At 42.1% G+C, this 19182-nt stretch overlaps 1 protein-coding gene across 2 annotated transcripts in view; it reads right to left on the reverse strand.

The window, feature by feature from the left end:
* Positions 1 to 19182, reverse strand: part of cwc25 (CWC25 spliceosome associated protein homolog) — a 71314-nt gene that overhangs the window by 23063 nt on the left and 29069 nt on the right. Inside the window, exons 5-8 of one of the 2 annotated variants that reach the window (XM_063038085.1) lie at positions 17480 to 17589; positions 15552 to 15621; positions 7452 to 7666; positions 5906 to 5989 (exon numbers count right to left, since the gene is read on the reverse strand). In XM_063038085.1, coding sequence (XP_062894155.1) covers positions 5906 to 5989; positions 7452 to 7666; positions 15552 to 15621; positions 17480 to 17589 — 479 coding nt within the window. The remainder of the gene's footprint in view (positions 1 to 5905; positions 5990 to 7451; positions 7667 to 15551; positions 15622 to 17479; positions 17590 to 19182) is intronic. The other variant, XM_063038086.1, reaches the window with a different exon arrangement.

Consider the following 19182-nt stretch of genomic DNA (forward strand, 5'->3'; position numbering starts at 1 on the left):
AAATTCGTTAGATAAACCCTTTTAGAAACGAAATCGAGTGTATTAGCCACTTATCACCTATATTCCAGTCGTGATTAACACCCCCCACCCCGAACAGAATCGCCAAAAATGATTTGCAGAAACAAAAATGGCAGGTACACGCATGCGCACTGGCACCCGCGCAAGGCTTCATGGTCATTGTAGTCTTTCTCTGGGTAAACACAATGTACTTGACTGCTACTCTTGGTCCTTTGGCAACCCTACTACCCCCACCCCCCCACCGGGTCGGCCGGTCCGCAAGAATATGGTCAATATTAAACCAGTCCGCAGTGCAAAAAAGGTTGGAGGCCCCTGTTCTAGTCTTCTTGAAATGAATGCTAACATTGCATTTGCCTTCCTCACCAACTTAACCAGCAAATTAACTTTTAGGGAATCCTGCACAAGGACTCCAAGTCCCTTTGCACCTCAGATTTTTGAATTTTCTATCCAATCAGAAAATAGTCTATGCTTTTAGTTCTCCCACTTTCCCCATTCTCCTAATCTGTCTGTCCTTCTGCAGTCTCTCTGCTCCACCATAAACACCTGCCCCTCCACCTATCTTCGTCTCGTCCGCAAACAAGGCCACAAGCCATCAATTCCAACATCCGAATTATTGATACATAATGTAAAAAGCAGCAGTTTCAACTCAGACCTGTGTGAAACACCACAGGTCACTGGCAGCCAACTAGAAAAGGCTTCCCTTATTCTCACTCTTTGCCTCCTGCCAATCAGCCACTGCTTTATCCATGCTAGTATCTTTCCTGTAATACCCTGGGCTCTTAACTTGTTAAGCAGTTTCATGTGTGACATCTTGTCAAAGGCCTTCTGAAAACCCTTGTACACAACATCCACCTTTGTCTATCCTGCTTGTTATTTCTTCATAGAATTCCAAAAGATCTGTCAGGCAAGATGTTCCCTTAAAGAAGTTATGCTGACTTTGGCCTATTTTATCATAGGCCTACAAGTACCCCAAAGCCACATCCTTAACAATTGATTCCATCATCTTCCCAACCACTGAGGTCAGACTAACTGATCTATAATTTCAAACAACTGAAAATCTGCAGATGCTAGAAATCCAAGCAACACACACAAAATGCTGGAGGAACTCAGTAGGCCAAGCAGCATCTATGGAAAAGAGTACAGTCGATGTCTCAGTCCAAAACAGCACTCTAGCACTTTGTGTGTTGCTTGGTCTATAATTTACTCCTTCTGTCTCTCTCCATTCTTGAAGAATGGAATGACATTTGCAATTTTCTATTCCTCTGGAACCATGCTAGAATCTACTGATTTTTGGAAGATCATTACTAATGCTGCCACAATCTCCTCAGCCACCCAGAGAGCCGGTGGTGAGGAAGGCGAATGCAATATTGGCATTCATTCCTAGAGGTATAGAATATAAGAGCAGGGATGTGTTGTTGAGGCTCTATAAGGCACTCATGAGACCACACTTGGAGTATTGTGTGCAGTTTTGGGCTCCTTATTTTAGAAAGGATACACTGACATTGGAGAGGGTTCAGAGAAGATTCACGAGAATGATTCCAGGAATGAAAGGGTTATCGTATGAGGAACATCTGGCAGTTCTTGGGCTGTATTCCCTGGAGTTCAGAAGAATGAGGGGAGATCTCATAGAAACATTCCGAATGTTAAAAGACCTGAACAGATTAGATATGGCAAAGTTATTTCCTATGGTCGGGGAGTCCAGGACAAGAGGACATGACTTCAGGATTGAAGGATGTCCACTTAGAACAGAGGTGTGGAGAAATTACTTTAGTCAGAGGGTGGTAAATCTGTGGAATTTGTTGCCACGAGCGACTGTGGAGGCCTAGTCATTGGGTGCATTTAAGGCAGAGATAGATAAGGTTCTTGATTAGCCAGAGGGTATGGAGAGAAGGCAGGCGAGTGGGAATGACTGGAAGAATTCGATCAGCCCATGATTGAATGGCGGACACACTCAATGCTAATCTTATGGTCTCTTTCAGAACCCTGGGGTGTAGACCACTGGTCCAGGTGACTTATCGATCTTCAGACCTTTCAGTTTCCCAAGTTCTTCTTCGGTGACTTATCGATCTTCAGACCTTTCAGTTTCCCAAGTTCTTCTTCCTCGTAATGGTAACTTCATACACTTCTGCCCCCTGACACTGTTGAACCTCCAGCCAGCATACTGCTAGGGTCTACAACTGTGAAAATGGATGCAAAATACTTATTCAGTTCGTCCATTTCCTTTTCCCCTATTACTACATTTCCAGCATCTTTTTCCAGTGGTCCAATACCTACTCTCGGCTCTCTTATACTCTTTATATATCTGAAGAAACTTTTGGTATCCTCTTTAATACTACTGGCTAGCTTCTCTTCGTATTCCACCTTTTCCTCCTTAGAGTTTCTTAGATGCCTTCTGTTGATTTTTTTTTTAAACAAGATTCACAATCCTTTAACTTCCCACTAATTTTTGCTCTATTATATACCCTCTCTTTGGCTTTTATGTTGACTTTGACTTCTCTCATCTGCCACGGTTTCATCATCCTGCCTTTAGAATACTTCTTTGGGATGTATCCAGTCATTGCTGCTCTGCTATCATCCCTGCTATTGTTCCTTTCCAATCAATTTTGGCCAACTCCTCTCTCGTGCTTCTGTAATTTCTTTTACTCCATTGTAATACTGATACACCTGACTTTAGCTTCGCCTTCTCAAATTGCAGACTGAATTCTAACAAACTGGCCCCTACGGGTTCCTTTGCCTTAAGCTCTCTAATCAATTCCGGTTCATTGCACAACACCCAATTCAAAATAGCCGATCCCCTAGAGGATTCAACCATGAGCTGCTCTAAAAAGCCATCTCATAGGCCAGGGGTCCCAACTTTTTTTGCACAGTGGACTGGTTTAATATTGACAATATTCTTGCGGACCGGCCGACGGGGCAAGTGTTCAAGCAGGGATAAACTCACCTCAACATGTCTTTTACAGTGAGGGTTGCCAACTTTCTCACTCCCAAATAAGGGACAAAAGTAGCAGTCAAACCCCGGGACACTTTACCCCAGGAAAGACTACCATGACTGTGAAGCCTTGCGTGGGCACCTGTGTGCACATGTGATGTACGCATGCGCATACGTGCCAATTTTTTCCCCACAAATCGGTCTTGCCTTCATCTTCCCGACTATACTGTACATACATTATTTCTACTTTATATAGGCTGTGTATTTATCATATCATTCCTGCTTTTACTACATGTTAGTGTTATTTTAGGTTTTATGTGTTATTTGGTAGGTTATTTTTTGGGTCTGGAAATGCTCAAAAATTTTTCCCATATAAATTAATGGTAATTGCTTCTTCGCTTTACGCCATTTTGGCACGAAAGGTTTCATAGGAACGCTCTACCTTAGCGGGGGAAATACGGGACAAGGGCGGTCCCGTATGGGGCAAACCAATTTAGCCCAATATATGGGATGTCCTGGCAAATACAGGACAGTTGGCAACCCTATGTTCAAGTTCAACAGTGCGTGACAGGGAATGAGGAAATGTGCAGCTGACTCATATTGTTTCCTCGTGGCCCGGTAGCACATGATTTGCGGCCAGGTGGTTGGAGACCGCAGTCGTAGGCATTCGACAAACTCCCCCTCTTGGGATATAGCACCAACATGATTTTCCCCAATCTACCTCCATACTGAAATCCCACATAACTGTTGTAATATTGCTCTTTTAACATCTATTTCCTATCTCCCATTGTAATTTGTAGACCACATCTTTACTACTGTTTGCAGGTCTGCATATAATTCCCATCAGGGTCTTTTTGACAAGACTTGACTTTCTATGCTTGTAGTTTCTTAGCTCTACCCACAATGATTCTACACCTTCTGATCCTATGTCACCTCTTTCTAATGATTTTATTTCATTTTTTTTTACCAACGGAGCTACCCCACCCACTCTGCCTAGTTGCCTCGCCTTTTGATACAATGTATGTCTTTGGACATTAAGCTCCCAGCTATGATCTTCTTTCAGCCACAATTCAGTGATTCCCACAACATCCTATATGCCAATCTGTAATTGTATTACAAGCTCTTCTAGTTTATTCCGTATATTATGTGCATTCAAATACAACACCTTCAGTCCTGTATTCATCACCTTTTTCAATTTTGACCCCTTTTGCATTGCAACTCATCCAATTGACTGAAATTCTGCCATACTATCAGCCTCTCCTTACTAGCAGTTTCACTACACACTGCCTCTGTTTGTAAACCAACTACTCTATCTGGTTCCCATCCCACTGCCAAATTAGTTTAAACTCTCCTGAAGAGCTCTGGCAAACCAATCTGCAAGGATATTGGTCCCCCTTGGGTTCAGGTGTAACCTGTCCCTTTTTTTTTGACAAGTCATACCTTCCCCAAAAGAGATTCAAATGATCCACAAGTCTGAACCCCTGCCCCTGCACCAGTTCCTCGGCCACACGTTCATCTGCCAAATCATCCTATTCTTACCATCACTGGTGGATGGCACGGGCAGTAATCCAGAGATTACTATCCTGGAAGTCCTGCTTTTCAGCTTTCTACCCAGCTCCCTAAAATCTCTCTTCAGGAGTTCCTCACCTTTCCTAAGTAAGAGGTCAGTGGACCTCAGGTTGGGAACCCTTGGTCTAGATCTTAGAGCAATATGAGGCGATCTCTTCAAAGCATAGAAGTTTAATTTAAATGATTCAACACAGAAGATATAGAGATGATGTTTCCCCCAGCTAGCATAAGCACAACAAATCAGTAACTAAAAGTAAGGGTCCGCTATTCAGGGCCAGAGATGAAAAGAAACTTCTTCATTTGGAGGGAGGTGATAATTTGGAATTATTAATCCAACAAGATATTCTATGACATTCTAAAGGGGAAGGGTGAGCAGCCAGAAGTCATGGTACATATTGGCACCAATGACATAGGTAGGAAAAAGGAGGCCCTGAAGAGAGAATTTAGGGAGTTCAGGAAAAATGAAAGCATTTGCTCACGTTGCACTGAGTTTCATCTACTACCAAGATATGTATTGTATGTTATTTTGAAGGTTCCGATGATGATGATGCTGATGCTGCTACTACTACTACTTCTTCGACTCAGGCATAGGGGGCCAGCGTTGGCCACCATTCCGGACTCTCCACTTCTCCAAGGATACCATTCACCCAAACATATAAAGACAAAATCATTAATGGCAGAATATGCATCCAAACAATAAAATAAAAAATAAATTTCATGATTTCTGCACTTACTCTAGGGTTTGTGACAATGTACCAATTATACTTGCTGCTGCCATTCAGGTTTTTGCTGTTAATTCATCAATATATTTTCTTTTAATTTTCCATTGTACTTTGACACATGCCAGCAAAATCAATAAAATGTCAAGCAATCTTTTTTTATAACTTAGACACTGTACACAGAACACTACAGCACCATACAGGCCCTGCAGCCCACGAGTTCATGCTGACCTTTCAAACTACTCTAAACCAACCTAACTCTTCCCTCTGACATAGCCCTCCATTTTCCTATCATCCATGTGCCTATCTAAGAGCTTCTTAAAAGTCGCTAATGTATCTGCCTCTGCAACCATCCCTGGCAGAGCATTCTATGCACCCACCGCTCTGAGAAAGGAAAACTTACCTCTGACGTCTCTCCTAAACTTTCCGCCAATCAACATAAAATTATGCCCCTTGTATTAGCTGTTTCTGCTCTGGCTATCCACTCGATCTGGGCCTCTTATCATCATTATCCAGCCATCTCTCATTTTTCTTTGCTTCAAAGAGAAAAGCTTAGCTTGCACCACCTATCCTTTTTCTTTGGTGTTATTTGGTACTGTTGAAGCTGAGAAATTGCTTAAAATGTTTATATCCCTCCTTAACATATCAACTGAGCTACGGTAATAAATACCTTGACTGATTGGAATGAGGTCTCCTCTGGTACCCTTCTCTCTTTAGAGATTTCTGTTCATGGATATGTCCTGTGTCAGAGTACCTTCAAAAGCAAACTCTCATTAGAACTGATCTTTCTTTTTTAAAAAAAAACAGCTGTTCCAATGTCTAACTCTCGTCTCCACGTCAGACCACAAAAGTCAAGCTCTGTTTCAGTAAATTGAACACAAAAATCCAGGCTAATGCTTCATTGTAGAGCTGAGGGAATGCTGATGAACCGTGCAGGGCTGATTTAGTGTTTTTCTTATTTATATATTTTTGTAACCCATAATAATTTTTATGCCTTGCACTGTACTTCTGCTGCAAAATGGCATGGTAGCGTAACCGTTAGTATAACGCTATTACATCATCAGCTATAAAATCAGGGGTCAATTCCCACCAATGTTTGTACGTTCTCCCCATGACTGCTAGGGTTTCCTCTGAGTGCTCCAGTTTCGTCCCACATCCCAAAGATGTATGGGTTAACATTAGTTAGTAAGCTGTGGCCAAGCTATATAGGGACCTGAAGCACGGCAACACTTGCACACTATCCCCAGCACATCTCAGACTGTGTTGGTCATTGACACAAAACAACTCATTTTACTGTATGTTTCGATGCATGTGAGACAAATAAAGCTAAGTTTGCCAAGATTAAAGCTATGCCAAAATTAGTCCTGAAGAAGGGTCTTGGTCTGAAATGGCAACTGTTCATTGAATTCCGTGGATGCTGCCTGACCCACTGAGTTTTCCAGCATTTTGTGTGTATTGCCCTGAATTTCCAGCATCTGCAGAATCTCATGTTTAAAGCTAATCTTAAAGACAACAAATTTCACATTTGTCAGTTATAATAAACCTGTTTCTGTCAGATTTGCCATCTTTCATATGAAATGATAAACCAAGTGGTAAGAAATGGTGCCTAGAAATCATTGACCAAAATGGCTCTTCCCCCCAAAACCCAAAGGCATTATCTGGTAAAATTACACTGGCATTTCTGAAAGTTTGGCACATGCAAGTAAGTTGCCATGTTACAAGTAACGCCATCTCCAAAATACTTCATTAGGGTGTACCTCAGCATGCTCAGGTGGTGAAAGGTTAGGTGGTTAATTAGTCATTGTAAATTATCCTCTGGTTAGGCTAGGGTTAAATTGGCAGGCTGCTGGGGGTGCAGGACGGAAGGCCCTGTTCTGCGCTGTATCTTTAAATAAAACAAAACATCTTTAGAGAAACAAACAAACACCAACTTGAAGTCTGATCTGTGCTGATACCCCTCAAGCAAAACCAAGTGTAATTGGTCTCAGCAGGAAACCACAAGCTGCTTGCCAGCCAGTGAATGTCACTGTGAAGATGTGGGGTAAGACAAGCATAGCTGTGATCTGTCACCGTCAAGCCTCACATCTGGGAAAAGAGCAGGGGAAGCAAGCTGTCCACTGGACTGCATTCCAGCATGTCAGTGGCTACAGGAGACAAAGATTAAGAGCAAAACAATTCTTTCAGAAACAAAGCGAGCGAAATAAAGATGAACTCACTGTGAATGCACCTTTGAGTGTCTCGGAGGTGAGCGAGATGGTGACCTGGATCTCCTCCCTCGTGAATCTTCACGTCTGCTATGCTTGCGAGACTGTTGAGTTGTTGATCGGGTGCGGCTCCCTGACAGTGATCTTGACCTGCTTTTACGAGATGTTTTACCTCGGTCAGAGGATGGGGAAATGGGTCGCTGTTTAATCCTGTGAGAATCTTTCACCTGAATGGCACATGGGAACAGGATCACCGAAGGGCGGAAGGGAACATATTCCCACTTAAACTAAATATGCAAAGACAAAACATCAGATTTCTAAAACTAATGATATAGATTGCACTTTGTAATTGTCTTGTTAGAACATCTTAGAACTAAGCAAATGATAATTGATAGCATCGTAAGATTTCTTTTTTTTAAATTATGAAGGGGTAAAACTGAGTAACTTCAATGATTAGTTTATATTCAGTGAATGCAGATTTCAAACAGTTATAGAACTCGCATCCAAAATATTGTGTAATGCGTGCGTTGAGTTTCAAATACGCTGTCTAATGCAACGGTAATAGAACAGAATTGGACAAGTACTTGGAGAAAACTGCTTGACTTTCAGATACACATACAAAATGCTGGAGAAACTCATAAGTCAGGCAACATCTAGAGAGGGAAATAAACAGTCGGTACTTTAGCCATCTGAGTATGATGGCTGGCAAGAACACAGAGGAACACATCCAAAATGCTGGAGGAATTCCACAGATCAAGCAGCATCTATGGAAATGAATAAACAGTCGACAGTTGGGCCGAGACCCTCGTTCAAGATGTTTCTGTGCTGTATGATTCTACGAAACAGCCTTGCGCCACAATTAATAAGATTGCTCTTTGAAAGAGACAGTGCAACTGAATTTCATAAAAAAACAAGAGATTCTGCAAATGCTGGACATCTTAAGTACACACGCAAAATGCTGGAGGAACTCATCAAGTCAGGCAGCATCTATGGAAGGGAATCTATGGCAGTTGATATTTTGGTCCGAGACCCTTCATCAGTACTGGAAAGGAAGGGGCAGAAACCAGAATAAAAAGGGGGGGGGGAGAGGAAGGAGTACAAGTTGGCAAGAGATAAATGAAACCAGGTGAGGGGGAAGGTGGGTGCGTTGGGGAGGAGGAATGAGTTAAGAAGCTGGGAGGTGATAGGTGGAAGAAAGAATCTAATAGAAGAGGAGAGTGGGCCATGAAAGAAAGGGAAGGCAGAGGGAAACCAGAGGCAGGTGATGGGCTGGTGAGAAGGGGTAAGAAAGTAACCAGAATGGGAAGTGGAAAGAGGAAGGAGGAAAAGTGAGAAATTACCGGAAGTTGCAGCCAGATGTCGTGGTCCATGTAGGGACCAATGACGTGGATAGGAAGAAGGAGGAGGTTCTGCAAACAGAGTTTATGGAGTTAGGTGCAAAGTTGAAGGACAGGACCCCCAGGGTTGCAATCTCAGGATTGCTACCCGTGCCACGTGCTAGTGAGGCTAGAAATAGGAAGATAATGCAGCTAAATACGTGGCTAAGGAGTTGGTGCAGGAGGGAGGGCTTCATGTTTCTGGACAATTGGGCCTTGTTCCAGGGAAGGTGGGACCTGTTCCGACGGGACGGGTTGCACCTGAACTGGAGGGGGACTAACATCCTTGCAGGAAGGTTTGCTTGTGCTGCTCCGGGGGGTTTAAACTAGATTTGCAGGGGGAGGGGAACCAGAGTGTTAGAGCAGATAGTGAGGTGGAGAAGGATAAAGGTCATGCGAGAACTGCAAGTATAGACAGAAATCAAAGATTTGTACAAGACAGAAACGTTCTCAGGTGCATCTATTTCAATGCAAGGAGTATTGTAGGAAAGGCATATGAGCTCAGGGCATGGATTAGCACGTGGAATTACAACATTGTTGCTATTAGTGAGACTTGGTTGCAGGAAGGGCAGGACTGGCAGACTACTGCACAGAGTCTTGTCATCTCAGAAGTTTTCGGATGTCTCTGCCATAGTTGGATGCATCAGCAAGGGAGATGAGGCTGAGCACAGGGCTACGGTAGGAAACTTTGTCACATGGTGTGAGCAGAATTATCTGCAGCTTAATGTGAAAAAGACTAAGGAGCTGGTGGTAGACCTGGGGAAAGCTAAGATACCAGTGACCCCTGTTTCCATCCAGGGGGTCAGTGTGGACATGGTGGAGGATTACAAATACCTGGGGATACGAATTGACAATAAACTGGACTGGTCTAAGAACACTGAGGCTGTCTACAAGAAGGGTCAGAGCCGTCTCTATTTCCTGAGGAGACTGAGGTCCTTTAACATCTGCCGGACGATGCTGAGGATGTTCTAAGAGTCTGTGGTGGCCAGTGCTATGATGTTCGCTGTTGTGTGCTGGGGCAGCAGGCTGAGGGTAGCAGACACCAACAGAATCAACAAACTCATTCATAAGGCCAGTGATGTTGTGGGGATGGAACTAGGCTCTCTCACGGTGGTGTCTGAAAAGAGGATGATATCTAAGTTGCATGCCATCTTGGTCAACGTCTCCCACCCACTACATAATGTGCTGGGTGGGCACAGGAGTACATTCAGCCAGAGACTCATTCCTCCGAGATGCAGCACAGAGCGTCATAGGAAGTCATTCCTGCCTGTGGCCATCAAACTTTACAACTCCTCCCTTGGAGGGTCAGACACCCTGAGCCGATAGGCTGGTCCTGGACTTATTTCATAATTTACTGGCATAATTTACATATTACTATTCAACTATTTATGGTTCTATTACTATTTATTATTTATGGTGCAACTGTAACGAAAACCAATTTCCCCCGGGATCAATAAAGTATGACTATGACTATTAATGTTCTGGGGTTCCATTGTTTCAGACGTGATAGAGGGGGAGGGATGAAAGGGGGAGGAGTGGCATTACTAGTCAGGGAAAATATCACAGCTGTGCATAGACAGGACAGCCTAGGGGGCTAGTCTACAGAGGCCATATGGGTGGAGCTGTGGAATGGGAAAGGTGTGACCACAGTAAAAGGGTTGTATTATAGACCGCCCAATAGTCAGAGAGAATTGGGGGAGCAAATCTGTAGAGAGATAGCAGACCAATGTAAGAAACAGAAAGTTGTAATAGTAGGGGATTTTAACTTTCCACATATTGTCTGGGACTCCCACACTGTGAAGGGGCTGGATGGCTTGGAGTTTATCAAATGTGTTCAAGAAAGTTTTCTAAATCAATATGTAGAAGTACCAATGAGAGAGGATGCAACACTTGATCTCCTGTTAGGGAACCAGACAGGTCAGGTGTCAGAAGTATGTGTAGGCGAATATTTTGGGTCCAGTGACCATAATGTCATTAGTTTCAAGTTAATTATAGATAAAGATAGATCTGGTCCTCGAGTTGAGGTTCTAAATTGGAGAAAGGCCAATTTTGTGGAGATGACAAAGGATCTAGGAAGAGTGGACTGGGATAAGTTGTTTTCTGGCAAGGATGTGTTCAGTAAGTGGAAGGCCTTCAAAGGCGAAATTTTGAGAGTGCAGAATTTGTATGTTCCTGCCAGGGTTAAAGGCAAAGTTAACAGGCATAGGGAACCTTGGTTTTCAAGGGATATTGGCCATCCGGTTAAGAAAAAGAGAGAGGTGTATAGCAGGTATAGGCAACAAGGAACAAGTGAGGTACTTGAAGAGTATAGAAAATATAAGAAAATACTAAAGGAGGAAATCAGGAAGGCAAAAAGAAGACATGAGGTTGCCTAGGCAGATAATGTGAAGGTAAACCCGAAGGGTTAATACAAGTATACTAAGAGTAAAAGGATAGTAAGGGACAAAATTGGTCCCCTAGAAGATTAGTGTGGTCATCTATGTGTGGAGCCTCACGAGATGGGGGAGACCTTAAACAGTTCTTTTTCGTCAGTATTTACTCAGGAAACTGGCAGAGTGTAATGGAAGGAAGGGAAACAAGCAGTAGTGTCATGGAACATATAGAGATTAAAGAGGAGGAGGTGCTTGCTGCCTTACAGCGAATAAAGGTAGATAAATCCCCTGGCCTGACAGGATATTTCCTCGGACATTGAGAGAGACTAGTGTAGAAATTGCAGGGGTCCTGGCAGAAATATTTAAAATATCCTTAGCCACCGGTGCAGTGCCGGAGGACTGGAGGGTGGCTCATGTTGTTCCGTTGTTTAAAAAAGGCTCTAAAAGTAAACCAGGCAATTACAGACCAGTGAGCCTAACATCAATAGTAGGTAAATTATTGGAAGGTGTTCTGAGAGATCAGATATACAAGTTATTGGACAGCCATGGGCGGATTAAGGATAGTCAGCATGGCTTTGTGCGTGGTAGATCGTGTTTAACGAATCTTGTAGAGTTTTTTTTTGAGGAGGTTACAAAGGAAATAGATGAGGGAAAGGCTGTGGATGTTGTCTACGTGGACTTTAGTAAAGCCTTTGACAAGGTCCCATGTGGGAGGTTAGTTCAGAAGGTTCAGACACTTGGTATCCAAGAAGAGGTAGTAAACTGGATTCGAAACTGGCTGTGTGGGAGAAGACAGAGAGTGGTAGTGGATGATTGCTTCTCAGACTGGAGGCCTATGACTAGTGGTGTGCCTCAGGGATCTGTGCTGGGACCATTGTTGTTTGTTGTCTATATCAATGATCTAGATGAATATGTGGAAAATTGGATCAGCAAGTTTGCTGATGACACTAAGACTGGAGGCATTGTGGACGGCGAGGAAGGCTTTCAAAGCTTGCAGAGGGATCTGGACCAGCTGGAAAAATGGGCTAGAAAATGGCAGATGGAATTTAATGTAGACAAGTATGAGGTGTTGCATTTTGGAAGGACAGATCAAAGTAGGACATACACAGTAAATGGTAAGGCACTGAGGAGTGTGGAGGAACAAAGGGATCTGGGAGTTCAGATACATAATTCCCTGAAAGTGGCGTCACAGGTGGACAGGGTGGTAAAGAAGGCTTTTGGCATCCTGGCATTCATAAACCAAAGTATTGAGTATAGGAGTTGGGATGTTATGGCCAGGTTGTATAAGACATTGGTGAGGCCAAATTTGGAATATTGTGTGCAGTTCTGGTCACCTAACTATAGGAAGGATATCAGTAAGGTTGAAAGAGTGCAGAGAAGATTTACTAGGACGTTGCCAGGTCTTCAGGAGTTGAGTTACAGGGAAAAATTGAACAGGTTGGGACTTTATTCCCTGGAGTGTAGAAGAATGAGGGGAGATTTGATAGAGGTTTAAAAAATAATGAGAGGTATAGACAGAGTAAATGCGAGTAGGCTCTTTCCACTTAGATTAGGAGAGATAAACATGCGAGGACATGGCTTTAGGGTGAAAGGGGAAAGATTTAGGGGGAACATCTTCACTGTGGTGAAGAGTGGTGGGAGTGTGGAACGAGCTGCCATCTGACATGGTAAATGCGGGCTCACTCTCAAGTTTTAAGAACAAACTGGATAGGTACATGGATGGGAGAGGTCTGAAGGGTTATGGACTGGGTGCAGGTCAATGGGACAAACAGAATAAAGTTTCTGCACAGACTAGAAGGGCCGAATGGACTGTTTTCTGTGCTGTAGTGTTCTATGGTTCTAAATCAATGTTCATCCCATCAGGTCAGAGGCTACCCAGACGGAATATGAATTTCCCTTTTTTTAAAATGTAGCATTTCATCATTTTCTTTATTCTGAATTAGAAAGATAAGTGGTGACCTAAAAGTCATCTTTGACAATATAAAGGATTTCAATCATACTGATGCAAAGAAAATAGTTCCACCTGAGGGGGAAATGTCATTATTAAGAGAGCCACAAAGAAATCAAAGGATTCAGAAGAAATTTCCACGTGCATTATTGAGAGCAAGGAACTCACCACCGCAGGAACAAAGTACACTGATGTATGGGGCAAATGTGCATATGAAAAAGAAACAGAGCCAACAGATTAGGAAAAATGGATGGTGGGTTGAATGGAGCATTAAGTGCCAGCATGAACATATTGCGCTGAATGGCCAGTTTCTGTATTCTGCACTCTATGATTAACATTAATAATCACTAAAACACATGCTGAATTATGATGCGAAGGCTACATATGAAGCTATGAAGTTACTGTATCTAAAGACAAAACTTAAAGTGGCAGATGGAACAAAAGTAAACTGAATAACATAATTGCACTACTTGAATCGATTGCTTTTTTTTGCTGATTATTTATATGAATGCCAATCCTGACACCAATTTGTACTAAATGCCCTCTACCTGTGTATCATCCATTTCCTTCTGTTCCCTTCAAATTCATATCTATGTACTACTAAAACTCTCATGCTGTCTGTCTGTCGGTGACCTCCAATTAGCACAAACAGTGCATTACAGCGGCACTTTTTTTGGCTAAGTCGAATTAAAATGCGCTAACTTACAGAATGCAGGCAAAGTTCAGGGTTATATATTCATATAAGATTGCTCATACACAAAAATCAACAGGCTCTTTCACCCGAGAGCCGACCCGCCATCATGGAAATCAGGACGCAACAGCCCGATGCATGCACATGGCTAGCCTCAGCAGCGACACCTACTGGATCAAAAGGGCAGGGCAGCTCTATTTGGAGGGGTCATATTTTGCTAATCACCATCAGCATGTGCAGGATTGGGACAAATCTAACTGCCACCCATCAATAAGAGATAATTAAATCTTATTGTAATGATGTACTTCGAGACACCCACTTTGCTGCAGTCAAAGGACAGCAGTGACTATATCACGTCCATTTAGGAGAGCGCCAACCACATCATCAAGAATAATCAGCATTCTTTGGTGTTAGTGCTTCGCATCTTCTATCCAGCATTAGGGTAAAAAAAATATGGTCAGGCTAATCATGCCGCGTGGAAAGGGAAGGGGGACATTATGGTCAAGAGATGATGTCAAACGTCGTCGGGAAGCGGCAAGGAGAGGGACAGAACAAGAATCGGATGAGGCCGGGGCCGCGCGACTCCAGGATCAAAGAGTCAGGACAAAAAAAGATGAGAGAAGAAGAGACAGAGGAGGAGAGGCATGCACGTCTCCAGGATCAGAGACAAACAACAAACAGCAGAAGAGCTGAAGAGACGGGGGATGAAAGGGCTGCACGTCTCCAGAATGACAACGAGAGGCACAAGGCTGGCAGATAAACCAGAAATGATGCCATCAAAAGTGTCCTTTGTTAAACGAGAAGGAGCTATATTTGCTTTGCTACGCGTTGTTCTTCTTTAATAAACTGAGGTTTTCTACTTCAGTTTCCAAAGCAAAGTGATACCAATAGCATTCAAGAAAATTTAATGTTCATTCTTATCACATTAGGCTGCACTACCCATCTCTCAAAGGGTGCCCCAACAGGTCACCCTGTTGCCTAGTATCTATCTAAAGAAAGCCTCAAACTGCACTAAACTGCCAGCTTCCACTGCTACCCCGGTAACCCATTCTGGACACCTACCATCCTTTAGGTTAAAAACAAAACTTGCTCCTCACATCACCTTTAAACTTCCTCTCTCTAAACTTAAAAGCATGTCCTCTGGTATTTTGCACTTCCGTTCTAGGGAAAAGATTCTAAGATTACCTTCCCTTGTTGCATGTACATTGACACAATGAAATGTTTGTGTCAAATCAGTGAGGATTGTGCTGAGCAATCTGCAAGTGTTGCCATGCCTCCACTGCCAACACAGTATGCCTACGACTCACTAACCTTAACCCGTCTTTGGAATGTGGGAGCAAACTGGAGTATCCAGAGGAAACAGATGTGATCATAGGGAGAACGTCAAACTCCTGACTGTCTACTCTGTCTGTGCTTCTCAATCTTAAAAACCATTTAATATACCAGGAAATTCAACTACTGTGTCTTATTAAAGAGCTTTAGTTACACATAAAAGTGCAACTAGAGACAAGAATGAACAGCACAATTTTCGTGTTGAATCCATTCTCAATATTTAAAGTGGCCAGGAAAAGTAACCTTGCCCGGTTAGCTGAAATAATACAAAGACGATGAACTATTTACAATGAGAGACTTGGAAGTTTTTCATTAGCAATTATCTGTATTTCCTGACACACTTTAGAGGAAGGTTAATCATTTTAGAAACAGCAAAGACTCATGAAGACAAACCTTCAAACCATACCCAGGGATTTTCTTCTGGACCAAGGTGGATGAAGGACTTGTACTCTTTTCACGCTTTCTGAAATAGTTAATAAACAAACGTTTATATTGTTTCAGAATAAAGGAATACAACTGCATTGATTCAGTGCAAATGTGCCCAAATTAAAGTCTTCTGATAAACTGACACATTTTCTTTCAATTTCCTTTCAAGTGAGTCATCATCCCTGTCATTATATATCCAACAACATTCTTTCACTGGCAACAGGGACGAACACAAAATGCATGTGGTGCTACATATGGATTGGTAGTGAAACCTCTCGCACTTGATCATTCACTCCACATTAACTGGATCATAAATATTGACCAAAGAGTGTACAAATAATAAACTTGAGAGCTACAAAAAATCTCTTCTTCATCCTCAATTTTCCCCCTTCCTCTCCTGAAGATTCTGATATAACATCAAGTGAATTGATCTTGAAATCCCTAACCAGACTTTTAAACTATGTTCTTTTCTATATATTTGAAAATGAAACTTTACTTGAAATCATGGGCTCCAACCAAAACATTCTCCCTGATATTATTCCAACACCAATATTGTTTCATCACTGCCTGATACGGAGCAGCAACAGCACAGGATTGGAAACAGTTGTAAAAGCTTGCAAACTCAGCCAGCTCCATCATGGCCATTAGTCTCCCCACCATCGAAGACTTCTTCAAAAGGTGATGCCTCAAAAAGGTGGCATCCATCATTAAGGGCGCTCATCACCCAGGACATGCCCTCTTCTCATTGCTACCATCGAGGAGATGGTACACCACAGGAGCCTGAAGATGCACACTGTTTTAGGAACAGTTTCTTCCCCTCCTCCATAAGATTTCTTAATGGACAATGAACCCATGTATACTACCTCTATTTTTGTTCTCTTTTTGCACTACTTATTTCATTTAATTTTTTAAAATATATGTCTTATTATAATTTATAGTTTTTAAAATTATATACTGCAATGTACTGCTGCTGCAAAACAAAAATTTCACAACATTGATCAGCGAATATTAAACCTGATTCTGATTCATACATCATGGGATAGCAATCAAGGGCAAGGTTTCTAATTTACTTTTCTTAGCCTGTCATGTGAGGCCAGTAAGAAAACTTAATTGTACAGCATATCACTTGCCCAAAACAGGTGTCAAAAAGTTACTTAATGGAGTACTTCTAAAATACAGGCATAGAATAATGTAGGAAAAGTGACAATCAATTTTGCCCACCCCACCAAACTGCCACAAGATAACACTGCAGTAATTTACAGATAACCTGCATTGTTTCATTAAGCATACGGATTTGTAGATAGATATTGAGCATAACTGAAGCGACTTGATAGAGGTGTATAAGATGATAAGAGGCGTAGAGTAGATAGCCAGCGCAGCAAGAGGGCATCATTTTAAGGTGATTGAGAAAAGTATAAGAGAGATGCCAGAGGGAAGTTATTTTAAGTTATTTTACACAGTGTTATGTGAATGGAAAGCAGAGGCACAGGTAGTGGTGGAGGTGGCAAATACATTAGGGATATTTAAATAGGCACATGGAAAGAAAAATGGTTTTGATGTGGTTGGGAAGGGTTAGGCAACACTGCTCAATTATACCCATGTAACCAATTAACCAGAACATCTTTGGACCGTGGAAGGAAACCACAACACCCAGAGGAAACCCACACGGTTAAGAGGATAATGTATAAACTCCAGACAGCAGCGGGAATTGAACTCAGGCTGTTGACACTGTAATAGCATTACACTAATTGCTACACTCTGATTACTGATCTTTCTGCCACTGGGGATAATCTGCACAATCCTTTCGTACAATGCAAAGCCTTTCCAATGTGCACTGCCCAAGAATGGACACAGTTCTCTAGTTGGTGCCAACCTTATTGGCTAGTATACTGTACTTTGCTTTACGATGCCCATTGTCACTGGAACTTGACTGCCGATGTCTCTTGTGCTTCTTCTTCTTGTCCTTTTTCTTCTTCTTTTCTATTTTATCCAGGTTCTTCTTCAGCTTTTGAAAGAAAGAAAAAGGTTGTTTTTATATGTAGAGTGACAGGCCGGGGTCTGTAATACTCCAAGTGAGGCCTCACCAGCATCTTATAAAGAAAGCCTCAATATTACATCCTTGCTTTTACATTCTAGTCCTTTCGAAATGAATGCTAACATTGCATTTGTCTTCCTCACCACCAACTCAGCCTGTAAATTAAAGCTTTAAAAGTATCCCAAAGAGTATTCATGGAAATATCGTCTGTACTGTTAATTGTAAAAAAAAATTAATCTGTTCATTCATAAAGTTAACAAAATCCAAGTCCTGAAGCAACAGTGGATTAAAATGCCATTGTCTATTATTTTGCATACTGGCCAATAATTAGGGTATCTTGCACGAAGACTCCCAAGTCCCTTTGCACCTCAGAGTTTTCAATTTTCTCCCCATTTAGAAAATAGTCTACGTGTTTATTCCTTCTACCAAAGTGCATAATCATACACTTATCGACACTGTATTCCAGCTGCTATTTCTTTGCCCATTCTCCTGATCTGTCCACGTCTTTCTGAAGCCTCTCTACTTCCTCAATATTACCTGCCCCTCCACCGATCTTTGTATTGTCTGCAAACTTCGTCACAAAGCCATCAGTTCCGTCACCCAAATCACTGACATACAATGTAAAAAAACAGTCCCAAAACCGACCCCTGCAGAACACCACTAGTCACTGGCAGCCAACCAGAAAAGGCCCCTTTATTCCCATTTTTTGCCTCCTGTCAATCAGCTAATGATCTATCCAGGCTAGAATCTTTCCTGTAATATCAAGGGCTCTTAACTTGTGAAGTAGTTTCATGTGTGGCACTTTGTCAAAGGCCTTCTGAAAATCCAAGTACACAACACGAACCGATTCTCCTTTGTCTATCCTGCTTGTTATTTTTTTCCAAAGAATCTCAACAGATTTGTCAGGCAAGAATTTTCCCTTACTGCTGACTTTGGCCTATTTTATCATGTGCCTCCAAGTACCCTGAAACCACATTGTTAACAAGTGACTCCAATATCTTCTCAACCAAAGGTCAGACTAACAGGCCTATAATTTATTTTCTTCTGCCTCTCTCCCTTCTTGAAGAGTGAAGTGACATTTATGAGAGGTAAATATTAACACGAACGGTGCAGGTGGATGGGAGTAGGCAGAATAATAGTTTGGCATGGACTAGATGGGCCAAAGGGCATGTTCATGTGCTGCAGTGCTCTTTGAATCTATGAAAATTTACTTCTCTATCTGCAACAATTCACAATAGAAAATTTATGTAGATACCGTTGATTAAGAGGTCAAATAAAGAAATTTTTGATTTGGAGTAAACTTTCACTTCTAGGATTTCAGACCGTATACTTTTAGCAATTTTTATTCACAACATGACAGGTTATTAGTCATAAAAGAGACCTGATGAAGGATCTTGGCCCCAAATGTCAACTGTTTATTCTTCTCCATAGATGCTGACTGACCTGCTGAGTTCCACCAGAATTTTGTGTGTGTCGCTCTGGGTCTCAAGCATCTGCAGAATCTGTGTTTATGGCAAATACATTTATCTCTTGTCTCTTGCAAAATTAGTGGCTTAATTATGG

This window comes from Mobula hypostoma, chromosome X1, assembly GCF_963921235.1.
Source record: "Mobula hypostoma chromosome X1, sMobHyp1.1, whole genome shotgun sequence".
NCBI classification, from domain to species: Eukaryota; Metazoa; Chordata; class Chondrichthyes; order Myliobatiformes; family Myliobatidae; genus Mobula; species Mobula hypostoma.